The sequence below is a fragment of the Helianthus annuus genome, chromosome 17 (genome assembly GCF_002127325.2).
Source record: "Helianthus annuus cultivar XRQ/B chromosome 17, HanXRQr2.0-SUNRISE, whole genome shotgun sequence".
In the NCBI taxonomy this organism is placed as follows: domain Eukaryota; kingdom Viridiplantae; phylum Streptophyta; class Magnoliopsida; order Asterales; family Asteraceae; genus Helianthus; species Helianthus annuus.
The window spans coordinates 5,388,799-5,413,639 of NC_035449.2; the positions used below are offsets into that span (position 1 = coordinate 5,388,799).

General features: G+C 39.6%; 2 protein-coding genes across 3 annotated transcripts; both read left to right on the top strand.

The window, feature by feature from the left end:
* Positions 1–1,299: 1,299 nt before the first annotated feature.
* Positions 1,300–14,873, top strand: LOC110925639. 2 transcript variants are annotated; one of them, XM_022169538.2, is made up of 4 exons: positions 1,300–1,585; positions 13,100–13,465; positions 13,997–14,169; positions 14,519–14,873. In XM_022169538.2, exons 1-4 carry the CDS (start codon positions 1,445–1,447, stop codon positions 14,631–14,633), a joined length of 795 nt encoding a protein of 264 aa, XP_022025230.2. In that variant the 5' UTR covers positions 1,300–1,444; the 3' UTR covers positions 14,634–14,873. The 2 variants fall into 2 exon arrangements, with proteins under 2 accessions (XP_022025230.2, XP_022023321.1); XM_022167629.2 differs by lacking the exons at positions 13,100–13,465; positions 13,997–14,169; positions 14,519–14,873 and adding exons at positions 2,430–2,602; positions 2,953–3,331 and having other exon boundaries at positions 1,318–1,951.
* LOC110925838 lies at positions 4,753–6,908 on the top strand. The gene is made up of 2 exons (XM_022169666.2): positions 4,753–6,236; positions 6,317–6,908. Exons 1-2 carry the CDS (start codon positions 4,805–4,807, stop codon positions 6,808–6,810), a joined length of 1,926 nt encoding a protein of 641 aa, XP_022025358.1. The 5' UTR covers positions 4,753–4,804; the 3' UTR covers positions 6,811–6,908.
* Positions 14,874–24,841: the final 9,968 nt, after the last annotated feature.

Below are 24,841 nucleotides of genomic sequence, written 5' to 3' on the forward strand. Positions count from 1 at the left end.
TAAAGTTCGGATGTGAAAACTCCTGGTTTAAGAACCGATACGGGATTAGAACAATTTTTAAGAGAAAAATTACAATTGGCTAGGTGGCTACAAATACAAAAAATCTTAACAAACTTGGACTATAGATTTAATTTGTTTAGCTTAAATACAATTACTATGTTACATTTTTTACCGACACACAAAGAAAATATTTTGTTGCGAATGAACAAGATATTGAGGAATTGTTCATATGTAAAATCATAATTATTGATATGGGCCTTTTCCACATAAAAAAGGAATCTTTTATTACAATAGAAGTAGAAGTGATGTGGATTATTAAGAATCGATTTTTTGGTGGATGAATTCATCCCCCCATTGTGGGGAAGAAGACAATGAATTAAGATACAACCATGTGACAGTGTGACACCCTTTGGACTACTTTCTACATAAACTACACGTAGGTTGCTAGAAACCATGCATCTGTCCCATGACCAGCAGTTACCAACTTCAAACCAAATGCGCCCATAATCTTACTATATCTATTTTCTTAAATAGTTTCCAATTTTATTTTTTAATAAAAAAGACTATTTTTCACATACAATACCCTTATCATAAGAGCATCTCCAACGGTAAATTTTGTTTAAACTCGAGACTGTCTAGTTAGCATGTTACATTAATTCAAACCATCATCTAACAATAAATTATTCCAAACCTTCGCATCACGCCTCACTTTTTAAACTAAAAAAAAGTTTTGTGAGTGGGTGTTCCCCACAATTCAAAACCATGCTCGTCCGCTCAAGCGGACCAACACCCACCGGACCAACTCCTCCAACAAGCCGGTTTGTTTTTGTTGCGGTTTGTGAACAGTGGCAAAGCTTGAGATTTCCGACTGGGGGGTCGAAAACGTATAAACCTAAAAAAATTATAAAACTGGGGGGTCGAAAACGTATATAGCTAAAAAATTATATACGAAAACTACATATCGAACATTACTAGTGCTGAGCGAAAAGTTCAGTGGATCGAGCACTCTCCCGACCCCTACAAAGTTGCGCCCCCTGTTTATGAAGCTGACTCTCAAAACGTTAAAGATGCTCTAAAACTAGTGATTATTTTTCAAGATCCAAAGTACACAATCTAAAACTAGTGATTATTTTTCAAGATCCAAAGTACACAATCTTGTTTTTGTAAATTTGACTTCAATAACACACAATGTTATCCACATTTTCACGTCTTCTACGTGACTAGTTGACCAAAAACCCTTTTCAATAATCTACGTTTCTTTTGAAGTGAAAACACACCAACACATTTGCATGTGCTCTCACGTGCGTCCCCCTTAATTCACCACCCTTAACTAAGCTTGAATTCTTACTTTTATATACACAAAGATCACGTTGCACTTCATAACTATTCTAACTCATAAATCTCACAAACACGATCCAACTTTGTAAGAAAAAATATAAACAACATGGAATCCGTTCTTTTCCGGACCGTTTCCGGACCGATCAACTCGTCGTTGTTGCCCGTTTCCCTTCCACTTCGTCACGGTTCCTTTTCCAGTTATGAGAAGTTAGATTTTTCGCCTTTGGAAGTGAACACAAATCGTCGGATAATCAGCCGAGCTTTATCCGAGCCTCAGCCGATTAATAGATTGAGATCAATCAGTTCCGGATCACAAACCTTTCCAGAAATGTTACCGGAGGTAGATGAAGAGTCGTTACCCGATGAAGATATTGTTGGAGGTATTGGATCGCTAGAGTTCGCTGCGAAATGTTTTGACAAGATGAGTTTGTTCTCGGCTAGTGGCGTTGGTAGCGCGAATGGACCAGATCGCGATAGATTTGGTCCTGGTGGAAGTAACAGTAACAGTAAAAGTAACGATCAGAACAAAATTGGCGCGCATTATAAAAAGATGTTGAAGTTGGACCCTAATGATCCTCTTCTTCTTAGGAACTATAGCAAGTTTTTGCATGAGGTATATACATTTTGATTTATTGTAACATCTGATTAGGGATTAGCTTTTTTTTCCCAAATACCCTTATCCGTACTCGTAACGTATTGGTACGGGTAAAAACAGGTACTATTACCGAATTTTATATAGACCTTTAAAAGTTTTTTTTATATATTATGTTTTATTTCGTGTGTATGTTATTCATATTGATTTTACCTATATTGTAACGGTATCGTATTGGTACTCGTACCAATTTTACCTATTTGGTACTCGTGCCGATTTTAGCTATTTAGTACCCGTACGAGTGCTCAGAAACTAAATAAAAAAAAGTGGTACCAAAGCGGATACCATACCGAAATACCCGTACTGTATCAATATATTTGGTACGGTATTTGTTACCCAGTTTTATTCAAATTCGGTACCGGTATTTTTGGTACGGGTACTTTACCAATCCCATCCCTACATCTAATCCTTAAAATTTTAATTAATTTGGTGAATCTAGGTAGAAGGAGATACTGTGAAAGCAGAGGAGTATTACGGAAGAGCGATACTAGCGAATCCTGGAGACGGAGAACTTTTATCGCTTTACGGAAAACTAATTTGGGATACACAACGAGACGGAGAAAGAGCGAAATCTTACTTCGATCAGGCGGCTATCGCTTCTCCTGATGATTGGTACGTTATGTATCATGCTAATTTATAAATCAATTTAATCGATATGATTAATGGGGGAACCAGAACTTCTTTATCAGGGTCAGAATAAGCCTCTATCTTATGCGGGCTACAACTAGAGGTTCATTTAAAAAAGGAAAAATCACGGACTTTATATATAAAAATTTAATAAAGTCTCGTGACCCCCCTCTGGTTCCGACCCTGGACCTTATTATCCATCCGCCTCTATTTCAGTGTTTTGTACCAAAAGTTGCTTTGGCATTTTAATGAAAATATCATTTATTTAACAAAAAGTTGCACAAAATAAAAAACATACATGTAATTAACTAATATTGTGATCCGGAAAATGGCAGTATGGTGATGGGATCATACGCGAAATTCATGTGGGAAGCGGAAGATGATGAAGAAGAAGAAACCGGATCAAAGGTGTTGGTATCTGGATCACAACCATTGGTGGCGGCTTTCTAAGTTTGAATCGATGGTAGATCGATCATATGCCTATAGGCGTTAAGTACCGAGTGATTAACGATAAGGTGTTATGTTACTAAAGATTAATAACTATGTGAAGCTAATTGCGTAGATTAACTACAAATAAAGTGGCATGATCATCTAATATGTTTGTACAGAAGACTTGGTGCCATGTGGCCCATCTGTATAATAAAACATCCTTTTTCATATGAAGATAAAGCCCATGATCATTGACATGATTAAAATGGGCCAAAGGTTATAGTTTTTCAAGTCTATAATGATGTGGGCTTTCTATTTTGTCCAAAATTTATGGGCCACTTTTCAAAAATTTCATTTGCTTTATGATCTATGGATGGTCTCATAGTCTAGTCAACACAAGTATAATTGAGATCATTATTGGAAGGCTTAAAAATAAACATTAATGAAAAAATTGATGTTGGAAGATAGCCTAGGTTGTAATTATGGGGCTGAAACCTATGAATTTTTTTTGCCAATGATCTCTAGATCAAGTGGTGGTGGAGGGCTTGCATTTCTCTTGAGAGATGCAGGTTCGACTCCCACTTGGTGCAGAGTGAGGCATTGGTGGGCAATGATAGGAGACCCAGGGAAACCTAGGTTGGATCCTTGAGCCAACGGGTTTTACCGGTAATTTCACCGTCGTGCCTACGGGCGGGTGGGTTACCGGGTTTTCCCCGGAATTGGTGGTGGACTCGGGTTACTCTCGGAGTACTCCGTTTGTCCAGTGGGTGCCCCGAGAGTACTCGGGATTGAGTTTGTTGGCCGTTCAAAAAAAAAAAACCAACTAACCACTAGGGTTGGTGGTTCAGTGGCAAGGCAAAGCCTTTAATACACTTAAGTGTGAGATCTTTGGTTCAAGGCAAAAAAAATCGATCCGCTTATTCAGGTTAGTAAGTTCTGTTTTTTTTTTTTTTTTGTTATGGCGAATAAAAGCAATCTTTCTGGTTGCTTTAACGTTTTGACTCAAGAGGGGTTAGACTGGTATGTGGAGAGTTATGCGATTCCTAAATCGCTAAACCCTATTCTTCCGAAAAAAGATACGCCTATCTACCCTTTCGTCCCGGGGAAGATTGGGATTTATACCCGTTTTTTCGACTACTGTAACTGCCGTCTGCCTCTGACGAAGTTCTTGGTTGAGGTTCTACTTTTTCATGAGGTGCACTTGACTCAGGTGAATCCTTTTGGCCTTGCCAAGATCAGTCACTTTGAGTTGGCTTGTCGTAGCTTAGGGTCCGAGCCGGATTTGGATGTGTTCCGGGCTTTCTACAAGTTGAACCGGTCCGGAAATTGGTATACTTTTGAAGTTAGGGACAAGAGTTCTTGCTGCTATACATGGATCACCACGAGTATAAAGGACTGGAAAGATCACTTTTTTCTAGTTGATGATCGGTGCGTTCCGGAATTCATGGTGTGGAGGATAAAAAAGTCGAAACTCCCGCCTCCTCTTCCTGAAGATTTTTCGTATAACGAGAAGCTATACGCCGATTTGATAAAGGAGGCCGGACGTATACAGAAATATCCGGAACACATCCTCGTCATGGGTCGGATCAGTACGATGTGGGCCGAGCCAGAGTGGTATCCTACCCTTCGGTGGAACAAAGAGGGTTAGTTGTATAGAGTCTCTTATACATTTATGTGCTACTTATTTATATTCGAACCCCCTTCTTTTTCTTTTTTAGGTTGGTAGATATTACTTATCATTTGTCTTCTTGTGCAGTTATGGGTTTGAAGGAGGCGCTGCGGTTGAAGTCCTTTGATTCGAAGGAGCTGGATGTTCGTGCTACCAAGACTCCGAAGGGTGATACTCCGTATTTGCAGCTTGTGCAACAGAATCTTTATCCAATTCGTGAGCCGGAGGCTCCTGGTGGTCAAGGTGTTTCAGGTTCGGCCCCTATTGTGTCGCCAGCTGCTCAAGTCCAGGCGATGGTTACGGCGGATGATACTGGGGGTCGGAAAGCTGGTTCGTCGATGACGAAGGGTTCCGGTTCTAAAATTATTATCGAGGATGAGGGGGTCCATCTTTCTGTCGGAGATACCGAGACGCATGCTAGTGGGGAGAAAGGAGGTAATGATCGGAACGAAGATGAGGACGTCGGGGAAGATGGTGAAGACGGAGGTGAACAGCCTCAGATTGTTTTGAAGAGAAAACGGGCTGCTCCCACTAAAACTGACCCAAAAGCCAGGCAGCCGAAAAGGACGAAGGCAGATTTTAAAACAATTACACTCGACGATGACGACCAAGTTACCGAATTCTATACTGCTGGAGGTGTACTAGCAAACTTGGATGCTCATCTCCATGAGGGCCGCACCCCGCGGGATCATCCGCTGCAAACTCCTGTGAGCCCGTTGTCTTTTGGTAAGGGGGGTGTTAAGGTTGTTACGGACTTGCGCACGTCCGACCCCAAGAAAATTGTGCTTTCTCCTTCGGGTAAGTTTACTACGGGAGTTGCATCTAATGTGTCTAGGCCAAGCTCTTCGCCGCTTGATGGTGGGGACAGTGCTTCTTCCTCCCCTCTATGGTATGACACTGAGGCTGTGTTCTTGTCTCGGGAATTAGGTTCAGGCGATTTTGAAGGTGCGGATGCGGCTCATGCTTTGGAGAAGTATGTGCCGGAATGGTCGCTGGTGAATAAAGACAGGATCGTGGATGCCCTTTCGGCCAAGATGTCTTTGTTTCATTTAGGAACTCCTGCAGAACATTCCCATTACCGCAAGATGAGTGGACCGGAGCTTGGAAACACCTTGATGCTGAATCAAGCTCAGTCGAACTCTCTGGTGGTGGAGACGTACAAACGTTGGGTCGAGTCGGAGTCATTGTGCCACAAGCTTAAACGTGAGATTGCTCATTTGAAAGGCGAGGGTGATGTTCGATCTAAAACGAAACAGGAGCTAGTTTCCCTGCGATCCCAAGTTGACCGGCTGAAAGGGCAGGTATCGGAAGCCAAAGAAGTTACCAAGTCTTCTCAAGCTTCGGCCGCTGCGGCCCATGAGGCTCGTGACAAAGCTCTTCAAGATTTGGAGACTTCTAAGTCGAAACTTGCTGATTTGGAGAAAAAATTAACCGGAGTAGAGATGAAGCATGCCGCCGAGCTGAAGGAGATGCAGACGTCTCACGATCAGCTTCTGGCTGATTACCATCGCTTGGTTGATGGTACGTTTACAACCTTCTCGTCTTCCCCCTTTTTTTATATATTATTGTTATTGATCCTTTGGAGCATCGTCTCTTTGCAGCTAAAGACGAAATAGAGAGATCTCGTGACAGGGAGATCGAGTCGCATAAGACAACGATTGATGAAGCAAGAGGGATGTTGATTCGGTGCGAGCGTGATATGATTGAGGCATACGCGCAATTATCGGAGCTCAAACTCACTAAGCAGTGGTTTTTGACCGAGGGGGTTGCGTGGGTTGTGAAGTTGGTGCATCAAAGCCCTGAATTGGAGAAGGTGGTTGCTGACCTGGTCAACAGTGTCAACGCGGTTGGGGCGAATGAAGGGATAAAACAGGGTTTTAAAGCCGCGCAGGATCTGGTTGGTTCTGCGGAGGAGGTTCCAGGTTATGATGCCGGAGCTCAGAGTGCCCTGGACGCTGCGGTGAAAGCTTTTGATGAGCTTAATATCTCCGTTCTTGACAAGGTAGCTGATTTGATAGACGAGCCCCTACCTGTTATTCAACAAAGAAGCAAACTTCCCATTGTCGGGGATGATGATAATATAGTTCAAGTTTAATGTTTTTTCTTTGTAATCGTACAATGTGTTCCGTTGGTATGCTTTGCTTGAAACAGTTTTAATTGCACAACGAATATACATGACTGTTTTTGTGTTAAGTCATTTTTATTTTAACTTAGTTACTTAGCATCGGTTTGCGTCCAAACCTTTGCCGTATACTTTTAACTTGGCGATCGCACCGGATGAAGGTGCTTCGCCTGCTCAATAGATTTTAATTTTCTTTTGAACTATTTAAGCCTTCTCGATCAGCGCGAGGCATGGGTCGTGGCCCGTTCGTGCACGTTTAGGAATTTTGTTCGAACTTATATGTATGCTATCTTTATGTTTATAAAGATATAGATCGCTTTATTTACTAATTCGGGGAAAAAACATCCCGATTACAAAGGAAATAAAAAGTTGTCGGGGTAATACCCTCCCGATTTACATATTGAAATCTGGAAATACTAAAAATGTAAATTAGCGATCTTCTTCAGCCGTAGCTGGTTGTTTACATGAAGCACTTTTTTAAGTGTACCCCATTCCATGTTCGAGGCACTGGGGTTCCGTCAAGCTTCTCTAGCACATACGAGCCCTTCTCACTGGCTTCCTTGACTCGGTATGGCCCTTCCCACTTTGGGGTTAGTTTGCCGGGGGTTTCGGTGCGACTTGCGTCGTTGTTTCGGAGCACATAATCTCCGACTTTGAACTTGTAGATTTTAGCCCGAGCATTGTAATACTTTTCGATTTTTTTCTTATACCGAGCCTCTTTGATTGCCGCTATGTTTCGGCGTTCCTCCAGCAGGTCAAGGTTGGACCGGAGTTCACGTTCGTTTTCTTCCCAATTCTTGCATCTTTGATTTGGGAGCCCGATTTCGGCCGGAATTACTGCTTCGGTACCGTAGGTCAAGCTGAACGGTGTTTCACCGTTGCTGGTCTTGTGCAGTGTTCGGTGTGCCCATAGGACGTTTGGCAGTTCGTCCGCCCAACCTTTTCCTTCCTGACCTAGCCTTCTTTTTATGCCGTCGACGATGCGTCGATTGATCTGTTCAACCTGCCCGTTGCCCTGGGGGTGGGCAACCGAGGAAAAAACTTGGTTGATTTTTAACCTTTCACACCATCGCTTGAAGGGGTTTTCCTGCAAACTGTTTTGCATTGTCGCTTATGATGTAGAGCGGTAGACCGAATCGGCACACTATTTGCTCCCAGAAAAATCGTGTCACATTGTAGCCGGAGATGGTTGTAAACGGACGAGCTTCTACCCACTTGGTGAAATAATCCACCGCGACCAACAGATATTGTGCGCTTCCGCTTGATCTCGGAAAGGGTCCGACGATGTCAACTCCCCATTTTTGAAAAGGCCATGCGGCGGTTACTGGTATCATTTCATTTTTAGCTCGGAGGCTGGTTGGTGCGTGCCTTTGACATTCGTCACATTGCTGGAGCTCTTTTACGGCGCTTTCATGCATTCCGGGCCAGTAGTACCCTGTGTTTTTTACCTTTGTTACGATCATTTTGGGTCCGGCGTGGATACCGCAGATGCCATAGTGTATTTCCCGTATGATGTAACTAGCTTGCTCCGGATCCAGACACTTTAGCAATGGTCCGAGAAAGGTCTTTCGGTACAATCCTCCTTCCTGCATCTGATACTGGAGGGAATTGATCTGGATCTTTCTTGCTTCCGCTTTGTCGGTTGGCAGAACATCATGCACCAAATAATTAATTATCGGCGTCATCCATGTTTGTGGTGGAACTTCAACTTGCATTACTTGCGGAGCTGCGATTGACGGTGTAGCTAAAACTTCCACTCTTACTTCTTTGGCCAAGTGGCTGAATGATACCGATGCCAATTTGCTCAATGCATCCGCTTTTTTGTTTTTGCTACGGGGGATATGTTCGACCCTACATGCTTCGAACAAAGCCATTGCCTGCCTTACTTGTTCGAGATACTCGATCATGTTTGCTTCCCTTGCCTCGTATTCTCCATTTACCTGATTTGCTACGAGCAGCGAGTCTACATGGGCTATAACATTCTTTGCTCCGACTTTCTGTGCTAGGCGTAGTCCGGCTAGGAGAGCTTCATACTCAGCCTCGTTGTTAGAACTTTTGAATTCTAGTCGGAGCGCGTACGTTACATCCGTTCCGTCTGGATCAGCGAGAATTAGGCCCGCTCCTGATCCTTCGGCGCTAGAGGCACCGTCGGTATACAAAGACCATGGCTTCTCCGGAGCTTTACCTGCCTCTTCAGTTTCTTTCTCTTCCGGTATTTCGACCAAAAAATCAGCTATCACCTGTCCTTTCAACGGACCTTTAGTTCGGAAGGTAATGTTGAATGCGCCCAACTCAATCGCCCATTTCGCCATTCGGCCTGAGACCTCGGGTCGTCGGAGAACGTGTTGGATCCTTTGGTCCGTTCGTACCTCGATCGGATGGGCCTGAAAATATCGGCGAAGCCTTCTTGAAGCATGGACTAGGGCCAAGGCTAATTTTTCCAAATTTGAATATCTTGTTTCGTAGTCCTTTAACGTTCGGCTTACATAATAAATGGGGATTTGTTTTCCAGTTCGGTGGGCAACTAATACCGCGCTGATGGCTCCGAACGATGCAGCTAAATATACCGTTAATACCTCGTCTTCTTCCGGTACGGTGAGGGTTGGTAGGGTGCCCAAACATTCTTTAAGCTCTTCGAAAGCTCGCGCGGCCTCTCCCGTCCATTTAAACTCCGATCTAAAGCTCTTTCTGAGAACGTCCATGAATGGGAGCGATCGGTCTGCAGCTTTTGACAAAAACCGATGGAGAGCAGCCAATCGTCCATTTAAGGATTGAATTTCTTTAACTGATGTCGGGGGCTTCATTGTAAGAACAGCGTCAATTTTGTCAGGGTTGGCTCGTAGACCTTTCGACCCGACCATGACTCCGAGAAACTTGCCTTCTTCTACCCCGAATGTACATTTTTTCGGATTCAACTTCATGTTAATGCTTCGGAGCCGAGTAAATGTTTCGAGTATATCTTTTAGCATGGCGGCCTCATCATGACTTTTTATCACGATGTCATCGACGTACACCTCTACATTTCGTTCGATCTGGTCCTTGAAAGCCTTGTTCATTAGACGCTGGTACGTAGCACCGGCGTTTTTCAAACCGAACGGCATCTTAGTAAAACAAAACACTCCTTCATTGGTGACGAAGGCTGTCTTATCTTCATCTTCGACCGCCATTTGTATTTGGTGATAGCCTTTGTAAGCATCCAAAAAACATTTTAACCTGAATGTTGCAACGGAGTCAATCTTCTCATCGATCTCTGGGAGAGGGAAACAATCTTTCGGGCACGCATTGTTTAGATCGGTGAAATCGATGCACATTCTCCATGAGTTATCCTTTTTTCGTACCATCACGGGGTTTGATACCCATGTTTGATACCGAACCTCCCGAATGATCCCTGCGTCTAGGAGGCTTTTAACATCTTTTGCTATGGCTTTAGCTCGATCCGGTGCCATGTGTCTCTTTCTTTGTGCTATTGGTTTGACTGAATCTTTTACATTTAGGTGATGTTGTGCCATCGATCTGGGGACTCCCTGCATATCAGAGTGCTGCCACGCAAAGACATCTATCGAGTTGCTTAACAATTCCCATAAAAGTTTCTTCGTTCGTTTTGGGAGTTGAGCGCCGATAGCCACTTGTTGTTCGGGGAAATCCGGATTGATTGCCCATAGCTCCGTAGGTACTTCGGACTTCTTAGAGCTTGTTTCGGCCGTATGCCTTACTTCAGCAACCAGTGAATTCGATTCTGAACAGATGGTTGCAACACCAGCTTCGGTAGGGAGTTTAATAGCTCCGTGTATTGTCGAACTGATCGCTCCAAGAGCTCGTAATCCGGGGCGTCCGAGTATTATGTTGTGCGAAGAATGAGTTCGAACAACAAGGAAAGTTAATGGCACCGTCCTGCTTTTGCTACCGTCTTTGAATGTGGTTGGAAGAGTAATCTGTCCTATCGGACGGACTACTTCTCCTAAGAAGCTTATCAATGGGGTAGATACTTCGATTAACTTCCTTTTTGTTTGAGGATTCAGCTGTTGGAAACACTGGATATACATGATCTCAAAGGCGCTTCCTCCATCCACGTAAATACGTCGAACCAGGTGTCCGGCGACAACAGCTGAAATTGTGATCGGTCCGTCCCGAGCGTCTTCGGGGTCGATCGGAGGAAAATACGTCGGCTGACGCATCCATGCTGCCATATGCTGGTTCGACCGTTTAATTCCTCTCGGTTCTGCTGACCGGATCATATTGATCCCTGGTTCGGTGTTCGGATTGTCAACTACTGTTGCTGGCTTCTTTCCATCTTTTACTTCTTTTACAAGATGTGAGAGTTTACCGGATCGAACGGCCTTTTCGATTTCTTGCTTTAAAGCCCAGCATTCATCAGTTGTATGGCCTTTGTCCCGGTGATATTCGCAATATTTTTTGGAATGCTTATCTGAGGTGGGCCGTTGCTTTGATGGCGTGGGGAATCGAGTGTTTTCCGTGCTAAGGATTTCGCTCGGCGATTTTGATAATTCAGAGAAACTGTTGAATCGTACGTTTCCTGTCTGGAAACTGCTTCGATCGGATTTTTGATATGGACCACGGTTTCTGTTCCAGTTGTTGTTCCTATCTTTTGGTGGCGATGCGTTCTGTCTCCATGACGTGGTTCGGGCTTTGGAGCTCCTGGCAGTCGCTTCGTTCGGTTGGCCGCAAGCACTCTTCCCTCGAACAAAAGCTCGAGCCCGTTCCATGAGTGTCTCCATGGTCTTTGGGAGATCTTCGTGAAGTTTTTCCACCAATTGATTGTTCCGTTCACCATGACAGAAACCCGATACTCGGAGCTGATCTACTGCTCCACTTATCTGCATACTTTCTCGGTTGAAACGGTCTATAAAATCTTCTACGGACTCTCCGTCGCGGCGCTTGATGTGGTGTACCTCAGTAATATCTTTTTTGCAGCGACGCTGCTGGCAAAAGTTTTGCAAGAATATACGTCGGAAGTCCTCGAAGTGATCGATCGACCCCTCTGGCAACCCATCGAACCAAACTCTAGCAGATCCGGTGAGAGTTTGGGCGAACATAAGACACCAAGCCGGCATTGGCCATTGTTCGACCTTAGCCGCTCTGGCAAACGCGAACATATGGTCGTCCGGGTCGGACGTTCCATCGTAAAATTTTAACGTGGGAGGCATCTTTAGCTTTGCTGGGAGTGGAGCATTGACAATCCGTAGCGTGAACTTTGACTGCGAAGTCATAGACGTGGGATGATATGGCATGAGTAGCTCTTGGTCTTGGGGGTTTAAACCCAGAGATCCCTGGAGAAACAGGTCATTTAGACCGTTATTCATCGGAGCACTTGTTACGGAGGAGAATTGTGTAACATGTGGTATAGAAGTGGAGATCATAGAACTTACCAGAGATCCGGAAGCGAAAGGACCGACGGAGACAGGGTTTCCCCCTGAGTAGGCACTGGTAAACAAGTTTGTTCGGAGACTTTGCAGCATCTCGTCTCTCTGCTGTTGCTGCTGTAACTGTCGCAACAGATCAGCATTCCTTAAGAGGAAAGCGTTGTCGAAACTCGGTAGTGGCGTGACAACTGGGGGGTAACGGACAGTGTGGTGACAGAACTTCCACCCACAACATTTGCAGCTGGAGGAGCCGATGCGGAGCCTATCGAGGCTGCTGAAGCGATAACTGCTGCTGGAGCGATTGTGGAATTAGCGTTTCCTTCCCATATATCATTGTAAGATGGGAAAGGACTGGTGGAGATTGCTGCTGGTAATTCTGCCATTACTTCGAAAAAATGAGAACAACGAAATGAATTATGTGAATTCGAGGGGATGGCGCCACTGAAGACTCAAAAACCAGTTGATACGAACTGGCTAGAGTATAGCTTCAGATGATCCGACAAGAGACCTGCAAGATCACAAGAGACAAGCACACCGTTAGCCTCGTCACAGGGAGGGGGGCCTCTCTGTGACCAAGCTCGGGCGTGAGAATAAGTATTTGTGAGGAGGAAATAAGTCAAGGAGAGAGAGAGTAACGATTACCCCTTGCTGGAAGCTTTGGCGGGGTATTTATAGCTTTTGGGTGTGCTGACGTGGCGAGTTAGTTAGGGTCGGACCAGTCGCTATCATGACGGTTATGGAGGTGGGGCCCGGTTAGTTATAACGGACCATCGTAGTGTCCGGTTCGTTTCGTGGTGCAAGGCCCGGTCCGATCTGTGTGTAGCCATGATTCGGTCCGGTTAAGGACGTATCCTCATCAGGAAGTGAACACAAATCGTCAGATAATCAGCCGAGCTTTATCCGAGCCTCAGCCGATTAATAGATTGAGATCAATCAGTTCCGGATCACAAACTTTTCCAGAAATGTTACCGGAGGTGGATGAAGAGTCGTTACCCGATGAAGATATTGTTGGAGGTATTGGATCGCTAGAGTTCGTTGCGAAATGTTTTGACAAGATGAGTTTGTTCTCGGCTAGTGGCGTTGGTAGCGCGAATGGACCAGATCGCGATAAATTTGGTCTTGGTGGAAGTAACAGTAACAGTAAAAGTAACGATCAGAACAAAATTGGCGCGCATTATAAAAAGATGTTGAAGTTGGACCCTAATGATCCTCTTCTTCTCAGGAACTATAGCAAGTTTTTGCATGAGGTATATACATTCTGATTTATTGTAACATCTAATTAGGGATTAGCTTTTTTTCTCAAATACCCTTATCCGTACTCGTATCCTACCTGTACCAGTACATGTATCTATATTGGTACGGGTAAAAACGGGTACTATTACCGAATTTTATACAGACCTTTAAAAGTTTTTTTTTTATATTATGTTTTATATCGTATTAAGGTATCTATGATATTCGTATTGATTTTACTTATATTGTAACCGTATCGTATTGGTACTCGTACCAATTTTACCTATTTGGTATTGGTACTCGTACTATATTGATACTCGTGCCGATTTTAGTTATTTAGTACCCGTGCGAGTCCTCAAAAACTAAATAAAAACAAAGTGCTACCAAAGCGGGTACCATACCGAAATACCCTTACTGTACCAATATATTCGGTACGGTATTTGTTACCCATTTGTTCAAATTCGGTACCGGTATTTTTGGTACGGGTACTAAACCAATCCCATCCCTACATCTAGTCCTTAAAATTTTAATTAATTTGGTGAATCTAGGTAGAAAGAGATACTGTGAAAGCAGAGGAGTATTACGGAAGAGCGATACTAGCGAATCCTGGAGACGGAGAACTTTTATCGCTTTACGGGAAACTAATTTGGGATACACAACGGGACGGAGAAAGAGCGAAATCTTACTTCGATCAGGCGGCTATCGCTTCTCCTGATGATTGGTACGTTATGTATCATGCTAATTTATAAATCAATTTAATCGATATGATTAATGGGGGAACCAGAACTTCTTTATCAGGGTCAGAATAAGCCTCTATCTTATGCGGGCTACAACTAGAGGTTCATTTAAAAAAGGAAAAATCACGGACTTATATATAAAAATTTAATAAAGTCTCGTGACCCCCCTCTGGTTCCGACCCTGGACCTTATTATCCATCCGCCTCTATTTCAGTGTTTTGTACCAAAAGTTGCTTTGGCATTTTAATGAAAATATCATTTATTTAACAAAAAGTTGCACAAAATAAAAAACATACATGTAATTAACTAATATTGTGATCCGGAAAATGGCAGTATGGTGATGGGATCATACGCGAAATTCATGTGGGAAGCGGAAGATGATGAAGAAGAAGAAACCGGATCAAAGGTGTTGGTATCTGGATCACAACCATTGGTGGCGGCTTTCTAAGTTTGAATCGATGGTAGATCGATCATGCCTATAGGCGTTAAGTGCGGAGTGATTAACGATAAGGTGTTATGTTACTAAAGATTAATAACTATGTGAAGCTAATTGCGTAGATTAACTACAAATAAAGTGGCATGATCATCTAATATGTTTGTACAGAAGACTTGGTGCCATGTGGCCCATCTGACATGGCCCATCTGTATAATAGAACATCCTTTTTCATATGAAGATAAAGCCCATGATCATTGACATGATTAAAATGGGCTAAAGGTTATAGTTTTTCAAGTCTATAATGATGTGGGCTTTCTATTTTGTCCAAAACTTATGGGCCACTTTTCAAAAATTTCATTTGCTTTATGATCTATGGATGGTCTCATAGTCTAGTCAACACAAGTATAATTGAGATCATTATTGGAAGGCTTAAATAGAATTTAATGAAATAAACATTAATGAAAAAATTGATGTTGGAAGATAGCCTAGGTTGTAATTATGGGGCTGAAACCTATGAATTTTTTTTTCTTATCGTTATTAACAATGTTGTTAAACTAAGACTAAAACCAACTAACCACTAGGGTTGGTGGTTCAGTGGCAAGGCAAAGCCTTTAATAAACTTAAGTGTAAGATCTTCGGTTCAAATCTCACAAAAAGGAAGAAATTCTCCCTTCAAAAATAAAAAAAGAAAAAACGCTAAAACCGAGTAAATGTTAAATTCAAACGGCATTAAATGCTACATAGGTTACCTTTACATTTTGTGATAGGATTGTTGTATCTTGATTAATCATAAACAACCCGCATAAGCAATTTTGCGTGTCGATCTTCTAAATTTATTTAATTTAGCTATGAGAGAGAATAATGGAAAGAATTCAAAAAGGTGTAAAAACGGGTCAATAGTTAGAGTAGAAAATTGTGTCGTCATATCTCAAGCCATCTTAACATGGTCCTAGTCTAGCACTACATTTGTCCGAGTATATAAACAATAGTTAGAGTAGAGATTTATTTGCCAATGAGGTAGTGGTGGAGTGGTTGGGGAAAGAATTGGTGTTCCTTGTGACCCAGGTTCGGTTCCTACTCTCCTCATTATTTTATGCGGCATTCAGGTGAAGAACGAATACGGTGGCGCCGGTTCGACTTGGATGGGAGGCGAGGTTTTACCGATTATTTCACTGTCGTGCCTTCGGGCGGAATTCTTTTGGAGTCAAAATTGACATGAAGCACTAAAGTTAATCACTCCAACATGTTACAAGACTGAAGGCATCAAGTATTATTGACTTTAGAATGCTTTCAAGAACCAATATTTACAATATTCACGAGTAAAAGTCACTCAAAACTCAAGAGTGAACTCATGTCATGAAATACTTGCCAAGAGATCATATTTTCAAACACTTCTCCACACTCAACTTTACAAACTTATTGGATCACAAAGTGGGCCTATGATTATAGTTTTCCAAGTCCATAATTACATGGGCTTTATTTTGTTCAAAACCGATAGGCCAATTTTAAGAAACTTCATGTGCTTTATGATCTATGGATGGTCTCATGGTCTATTCAACACAAGTATAATTGAGATAATTATTGTAAGGCTTATGTAAAGTTCATTGAATTTGATGAAATAAACATTAATGAGTAAATTAAAGTTAAAAGATATCCTAGATGGTAATTAGAGGGCCAAACAGCCAAACCTATGAAAATAATTTTCTTATCGTTATAATTGACAATGTTGTAAAACTAAGACTAAAACCGTGTTAAATTCAATTCAAACAGTATTAAAAGCTAAATATGTTACCTATGCACTTTGTAATAGGATGTTAAAAGCTAGATATGTTACCTCTACACTTTGTAATAGGATTTTTGTATCTTGATTAACCATAAACAATTAAACAATATGCATAAGCAAATTTATGTGCCGATCTTCTATATATTTATCTTATTAATGAGCTATGAGAGAGAACAATGGCAAGGATTCAAAAGAGGTGTAAAAACGGGTCAATAGTGGAGTAGGTTGATGTGGGATGTGAGAGTAGGGTAATGTCTTTTAACTTCGTAAAGGGTTAGAGTTATGGCGTAGTAATAGACTAATAGACATCTTCGTCGCAAAGATGAAGATGCCTGGTATAAGTTGTCTAGTATATATCTAAAAGGAGATTTTCGAGATAAGGGTTTATTAAAGATAAGAACAGTGTCCAAGCAAAAAGTTTATAGAGAACAAAAAGCAAGCATGGAAACACGTGTCATCGATGATGGACTGCAAAGAGAGTAGGATTGGACTTTGTCAAAGTTATGAACATCAGTCTCACTTGTCTCTCCCGTCGTACCAAACATCATTAAATTATTATTATTTTTTGTTTAAAGGTAAAAAGAAAATGAAAAAAGTGTGTGTATGTATATATATATATATCATATTTGTAATTATTTTTATTCTTTTTCTTTAAAGACATAAACTAAAATTTAAAAATTAAAAAAAGGAATAAATGAGTAAATTGCGAGAGTTCATGGGTAACGAATTGCCAAAATAATTCCTAAGTTAAATATACACTTTAACTAAGTTAGTGATTTGGATTGAAATGACAACAAAAATGTAACGACACATTTCCATTTACAATATATATATATATATAGGTAAAGAGTATGGTACAAATATGGTTATCCTACATTATGTACGCTATATTATGAGCCGTACACGTGTCCTGATTCAGTTCGGTTTAAGAAGGTTAAATCAGACAATTAACCTAACCATCAGAGGGCAAATTCGTCTCTTCATTCATTCAGCGAGAAGTTCGTTACACTGATATCCCGGTAATTATTATTCAAATCAGTTTCAAATTTTCCATAATTCACAATTTGCAGTTTTCGTTCGTACGTGATAGGGTTTCATTCAATTTGTCTATTTCGATGGATCCATAGAGTAGCACTGGACGAACAGAAGATGATTTTGAAGAAAATTGACCGATCGGTGATCATGCTCAATTATCTGCTTATCAGAGAGTTTCGATTGAGGATGTTTTAAATCCGCGACCTGCAAATCCAATTCCAATTCCAGTTTCAAGTTCAAGTGCGGCAAACGAGTTTTCTATTGGTAATTATGTTAATTCAGATATCTAAATTGTTCGTATAATTGTTTTTTGTTTGATTGTAGCATTGTTGTAGCTGTTTTTGTAGTTTGAATGTTTGATTACACTTTTGTATTTTTTGTTTTTACTCTTTACAAATTCGTATGTTATTACTCTTTACAATTCGCATTTGGTTTTGTTTTTTTGTAATTTCGCATTTGACTATGTAATAAATCGTATATGTAATTCAGATTAATCAATATCATCATTTCGCATGTCTTGATCAGACGATTCGCATGTGGTTTATATGACGTTTTATGTTTTTTATTTTGATTCATGTAGATGAAAGGGTTTACACTCCGGAGGTTCAGGCATCAGCTACACCTGTTGTTGGAATGCAATTTATCTCCATTGAACAAGCATATGCGTTTTATCAATCATATGCTAAGTTAGCTGGTTTTTCTATTCGGAAAGGTGGCGAAGTATACAGTGGTGGTATAATCAAAACTAAGTATTTTGTTTATTCTAAAGAGGGACATAAGCCTGTGTGTATTGATGATAATTCGAAGTCAAAAAAGCAATTCAAAACAAGGAACAGGGGGACTATTAGGACCGGATGCAAAGCTCAACTTATGATTTGCACTGTGGATGGTAGATTATATAAAGTCACAGAGATTTGTTGATGGTCATAACCATAAGTTTGTTTGTCAAAATGACATTCACATGCTCCCAGCTTACAGACAATTGTCAGATGTCCAGGAGGAGATGGTATGGGAACTAGGCACTTTAAACCTTGGTCCTGTCAAAGCTTTCCATATAATGAGGAAACGTTATGGTGGTTTCGAGAACGTTGGTGCCACGGTTGATGATTGCAAAAATTTTAGGAAGCGAATAAACAGCTATATAGGAGAGTATGACGCTGACATGGTTATAAATAGGATGACTGACAAAAAAAAATATTTAGCTGATTATTCGTTTGAATACTCTGTTGATGATGGCAAACGGTTAACTGGTTTGTTCTGGGCTGATGGTTTATGCAAGCTTAACTATATGGAATTTGGCGATGTGATATCGTTCGATGCAACCTTCAAGACAAACAGGTAACTGTTTCAAAGACAAACATGTTTTGTTACTGATTTTTCGCATGTTTGTTTGCTAATGAGTGTTCAATATCGCATGTGTAGACAACAGAGTGGTGTTGAATATATCGCATGCCTTTTCCCCTGGTTTCGCATTTGATTTTTTATTAATTCGCATATAATAAACGTGATTTCGCATTTGTTGTTCAGGTACAAGATGGTGTTTGTTCCGTTCACAAGCATTGACAACCACTGTCGGAATGTAACACTCTCAGCTGGGTTGTTGGCATCAGAGAGTATTGAATCATATAAATGGCTTTTAAATTCATTTTTAAAGTCATTTGGTCGGCAGCCTAATGTTGTAGTGACGGATCAAGACCCTGCTATGAAACAGGCTATTGAGGAGGTTTTCCCTATTAGCAGACACAGATTGTGTATGTGGCACATAATGAAAAAAGTGGCAGATAAGGTAGAGCATGCAATATTTTTTGTGTTTTTGTTTGTGTTATTTTTTATTATTATAGTTTTTTGTAATAGACTGATATAAAATGCATTTATTGTTAAAGGTTGGGCACGAGTTGTGCAATAATGATGAGTTTAAAAGGAGGATGTGCGATATTGTTTGGACTCATTCGATTGAGCCCGAAGAATTCGAGAGACAGTGGAAGTTGGTGATGATTGAGTTTGGTCTTACTGAAAACAAATGGATTGATGATATGTTTGGGATGAGATCCATGTGGATTCCGGCTTTTTACCGGCAGGAGCCAATGTCAGGTCTTATGAGAACAACTTCAAGATCAGAGAGTGAGAACCATTTTTTTTGTCAGGTTGCTAATTCACAGCTCACACTCGTAGAGTTTATGAATCATTTTGATGGGGCAATGGATGTTCAAAGGTTCAATCATAGAAAAAATGATCATATTTCAAGATATACTGAGCCAGCTGATTGGAACTACATTGGAAAAAGATGCTGCTAAGATCTACACCAGGTCTATATTTTTTTATCAGCAATTAGAGATACATGGAACAATTTCCGAATGTTTGCCGATGGACACCAAAGTTGAAGGTCCACGTATCAGAATATTGTTGAAGGATTTTAAAGCACATGATGATGGTTTATTGGAGGTATTTTTCATGTTTTTTTAGATATGCGAATTTGTTACATTACATATGCGATTTTAGTTTATTTATTTTACATTATTTTTTTAGAAATGCGAAATTGTTATGTTCCACATGCGATATTAATTTTCCTCACTTACATGACTGTTTAAACATGCGAAATTGTTATGTTTATACATGCGATTTTAAATCTTATTATTATTTTTTTTTTTGGTTATTTGCTAGGTGTGGTTCAAGAATCTTGAAAATGATGTAACTGCACAGTGTAGCTATTTGCGTTTTGAGCAGTATGGGCTGCTATGTAAACACATCTATTTTCTTTTCAAGATGTTTGGTGTTAAAGAAATTCCAAACAAATATGTTACGAAGAGATGGACGAAGGATGTGGTGCCCAATGAGTTAAATGTGAAGTATAATCTAAATATTGGTGGTAAGGATGTGCAACACAAGGCTAAACGGATTGCTCATGAAATCATTCATACAGGGGAGTATTTGGTTAGTAATTTGATTTCCGACCTTGATCAACTTGTTTTAGTGAGGGATCAAATGATGCAGCTTAAAGAGAGAGTTGATCAGAGTCGCATAACCAAGCAACTTGATCCAAAAGTTGACCGATTTTCAAAGTTGATTGGTTATCAACAACCAGTAACTAATGCTCCCCCTACTGTTCGTGTACCGGCTGGTATTAGAAACAAAGGTCGTGGCTCGCATAGAAGGATTAAATCTAAGAAGGAACAAATGATCGGCCGCAAAGGGAAAAGGTCAAGGACATGTAGTGTATGCAATGAAAAAGGCCATGACATTCGGACTTGTGAGGAGCTGAAAGCCAAACAACAAGGTAAACAACAAAAAAAGAAGATGAAGGGTGTCCATATTGAAGATGGTTTGAGAGACAAAGACAATGAGGGTGAAGATGACGAAAAGGAAGATGACTTTGAAGATTACATTAGTGATGATGGATCTGAAGAAGAAGATCAGTGGGAAGAGGTGTCTGGAGATGAAGATGACGAGGATGAGTAATGTTTTTTTTAAATGTAAATGCGAATTTATACGTAACACATGCGATTTTATATTCATTTATGTATATCATTTTTCACATGCGATTTTAGTATTTATAAACTTGCGATTTTATATGCATCAGTTTATATTTAGTTTATATCATTTTTCACATGCGATTTCTTTTTTTATACATGCGATTTTGAATTATAATAAAGCATAAGATTTGTTCAAAGATATATAATTCATTCATGCGATTTTAAATTATAATAAAGCATAAGATTTGTTCAAAACATATATCGAAAATACAAAATAGTTTTTATTGTCAAACACAGCTACAACCATAAAACGATTAAACAGAAATTTAGTTACTTGAAGCAAAGATTTTGTCACGTTCAGTAGAGCTGAACTCCATCTTCTCCTTGACAGTGTTTAGAGCATCTGTCAGGAAAGAGAAGGCTAAGTCATCAGCTCGAGATTGCTCTTTTATGTGATCCAAAGCTTTGTCTCTGAAGCTTGTTGGTGGTTCTTGAAGTAGCTTTTCCCATACTGCTTGGTTGTTCTTGATTTGTTCAAGGATTTTGCCCTGCACATCAAGAACCGGATGAGAAGAGGTGACATTAGTGCTTATTTCTGTCAACGTGCGAGTTGACAATAGCTCCTTGATTGCAATGTTTTTGATTTTTTCCATATCTTCAGATGCCATTTTTGTTTTGTCTGTGTTTTTGTGTGTGTTTTATTTGGTCTTCTATGTCTTAATATGGAAGGTAGTTATCAAGGTTTTTTATATTAATATAGTAAATTTATTATATAGGTAGGGTGGTAAGTTCAGTAGTATTTATTGTAAAATTCATCATTACATGTCAAATTATAGTCACATCGTTAATAAATTAAGTTTTTTTATATAAAATAATATCATTTTTAGTTTTTAAGATTGGTAGTTTTTTTTTTTTTTTTTGCATTTTTGTTACAAAGTATTTTTTTTAAAGTTTTGTTTGCAGTCTTCCTTATTCGAAATCGCACTTGATTCGAAAGAAATTCGCAAACTGTAAGAAACAAACATTTAAATATCCTTTTTATGATATCGCATGTTTAAATTATCTGAAATCGCACACTATATGAAGAGTTTTTTGAAAAGTTTTGATATCGCATGAATTCGCAAACTATATGAAATCTCAAAGAATTCTTAACTTTTTACTGATATCGCATATGCATCCCATGAATTCGCAAACTATATGAAATGTCAAAGATCTCTTTTTATACCGAATTCGCATTTGCATTGTCGACGTTTTCGCACACGATTTGACAATCTACATCATCTTCTTCGATAGTCGGTGCATACAGAATTTTTAAATTCATCAGAAGTTCATTTTCTCAGAAGAGTTTGGTGAATAGGAATCGATCGATTTGGTGAATAAGAATCGATTTGGTTAATTGTTATAATTTCGTTTTTGGTTTGATTTAGGATCTTACGTTATGATTTTGAGGTTTTGTTCGCCGTTTATCAGGTGTTTTGATCTTAAATTTGACGATTTTAACCTTGGCGGTTTCTTTTTTATTAATCCTATGTTGATAAATTTAATAGAAAAAGGCGCTGTTTAAGGAAGATGATCCGACGGTTGTGGACGACGCGTACATAATGTACGATTAGGTTATTTGTATGATAACCGGCCTCTATATATATATATATGTTTTCTTATTTTAGATGTAACAAACAAAAATGCCTAAACATCAAGGATGATTTTGGCATTTTACTCAAAATTCTATAACTTAAGCCGAAATAGTCATTAATAACAATCTTTCACAACTTCAATTCAAAACTTATAGTTTGGTTCAACATTTTTAAAATGGTGATTAGATTTGTAAGTGGGTAATTATAAAGGTTCCAATATCAGTCTAGGTTTTGAATTCTATCATGCAATTACTTAATTACTTAGGACATGACGGAGTAACATTTACCACTCGCAACACGTTAGAAGAAATCAAGTGTATTGATTTTTAGAATAACGGAGTGTCACAAATCGCTTCAAGAACCAATTCTTACAACATCCATGAGTAAAACTCACTCAAACCTAAAGAGTGAACTCATATGATGGAATACTTACCAAAAGATCATGTGTACTAACATTTTAAGATCGCTAAGTTATGGCAAGGAAACAATAAAGAGTAAAGTCATATTATGAACTTTACAATTCAAGAGCCCATAAATTGTGACGCCCTCTTCCTTAATTCCATTATTGTCACTTTTTTATATTTCATCAATTGTCACGTTTAGTTTGATATGGCACTATATTTCAATTCAAGACTTGTATTAGGGGGAGGGGGTGTTTAATGTATCATTATAATGTTAGTTATACATCAATCTTATTTTATAGTTTTATACATTAATACAATGGTCTTGATACAAATGCGTTTGAAAATTTATGCAAACCTGCTTAAAAAGGTTTACAACCCTGTACAAATGTCGCGCTCCCTTTCTTCCTACGGTTTTTACCATATTAGTACTTTTCTCAAGAGTGTGTACATCAATCATTTCTACACTAAAAAATTCTTTTCATTATACTCTTCTTTTATAATATTTATAAATATATATATGTGAGTGTGTGCGCTTGTGTATGTTGATCACCTTCATCTTTGACAAATGAACCTAATACATTCAATTGAATTGATAAAATTTGGTGATGGTTGTCATAAAGTCATAAATGGTTATAAAGTCATAAATGGTTGGGAATGTAGGCTTGAAAAAGAAAGTGATGATTTGTCCTTTTTTATAATTTGATCGATTACTATATGTGAGTTCAAAAACTATAGATGTCTATTGCTAGTATTATACGGTGGACAAAGGATTTATATGTGTACATATGACTAGATCATTTAAAAATTGAAGAAACATCAGTTCTAGTTCGCGGGGATAGAACTTAAATGGTAGTTTCGATAGGGGATTATACCTTAATCTCTTCGGTAATCAAACAGCCGATGTAATCTTGAGAGCAAATCTGTAAAACTAAACACCGTGAGCTATTTATGTGAAAGAGATGTGGGGGGGGGGGGGTTCTTCTCGTAAGCAACCTCTAGCATAAGATAAGTATCGCTTTAAGGTGAATAAAGCAAGTGTGCGTTAAGAGTGAGATGAGAAGGAGAGGTGGGGGAATCTTCTCGTAACCACCCTTCAACGTGAGAATAAGTATCGCTTTAAGGTGAATAAAGCAAGTGTACATTAAGATTGAGAGAGTGAGAAATCAAATGCTTCAACCTTTGGAGGAGATAGGGTATTTATAGCCAAAGGGTTTGGAGAAGAGTGTGGGCTGATGGGCCTTAAGCCAGACGTCACTTTGAGGGAATATCCACTTGGACCCCTCTGACATGACCAATAGTGTCTCCAAATAGCGACATTAAAGCTAAATGTTAATCTACATTACCCATACAACTACATTAGATAACTCTTAAAATACTAAAGTATATATATATGGCAAAACTACATACTTATATAAACTAGCGAAATGGCGATGATGCTCAAACATAGCCAAAAGAAACTTGTTTCCAAACATATGATTGTCTATGTTTTTTTTTCTACGAGGTACTAAATATATATCATTTTTGCTTAAAAACAATTGTTGTTTTGATTAAGAACCAAAATAGCAAATCAACAACAGCTTAGTACGTCTCAAGGCCCCTAACAACCAATTACAAAGCATGAAGGACCAAATATGCCAAAAGCAAAAACTGAAGGACCAAAGCAAGGTGGAGAATTCTCCGCTGACAAAAGATAATATAAGAGTAAGTTATGCCAACAGCTGCAACAATAACATATTAGAATTCCTAATACACCAAATTTGCTACAGTTTTGGACATATTTTCCAAGCTTACCGCTGCAATATATATTCAACTTGCCTCACAATGACTCAAAGAACATCACTACCCAAATAATCAAGTAAGCTGCCACATACATGCAGAATCGGGCTAATACCAA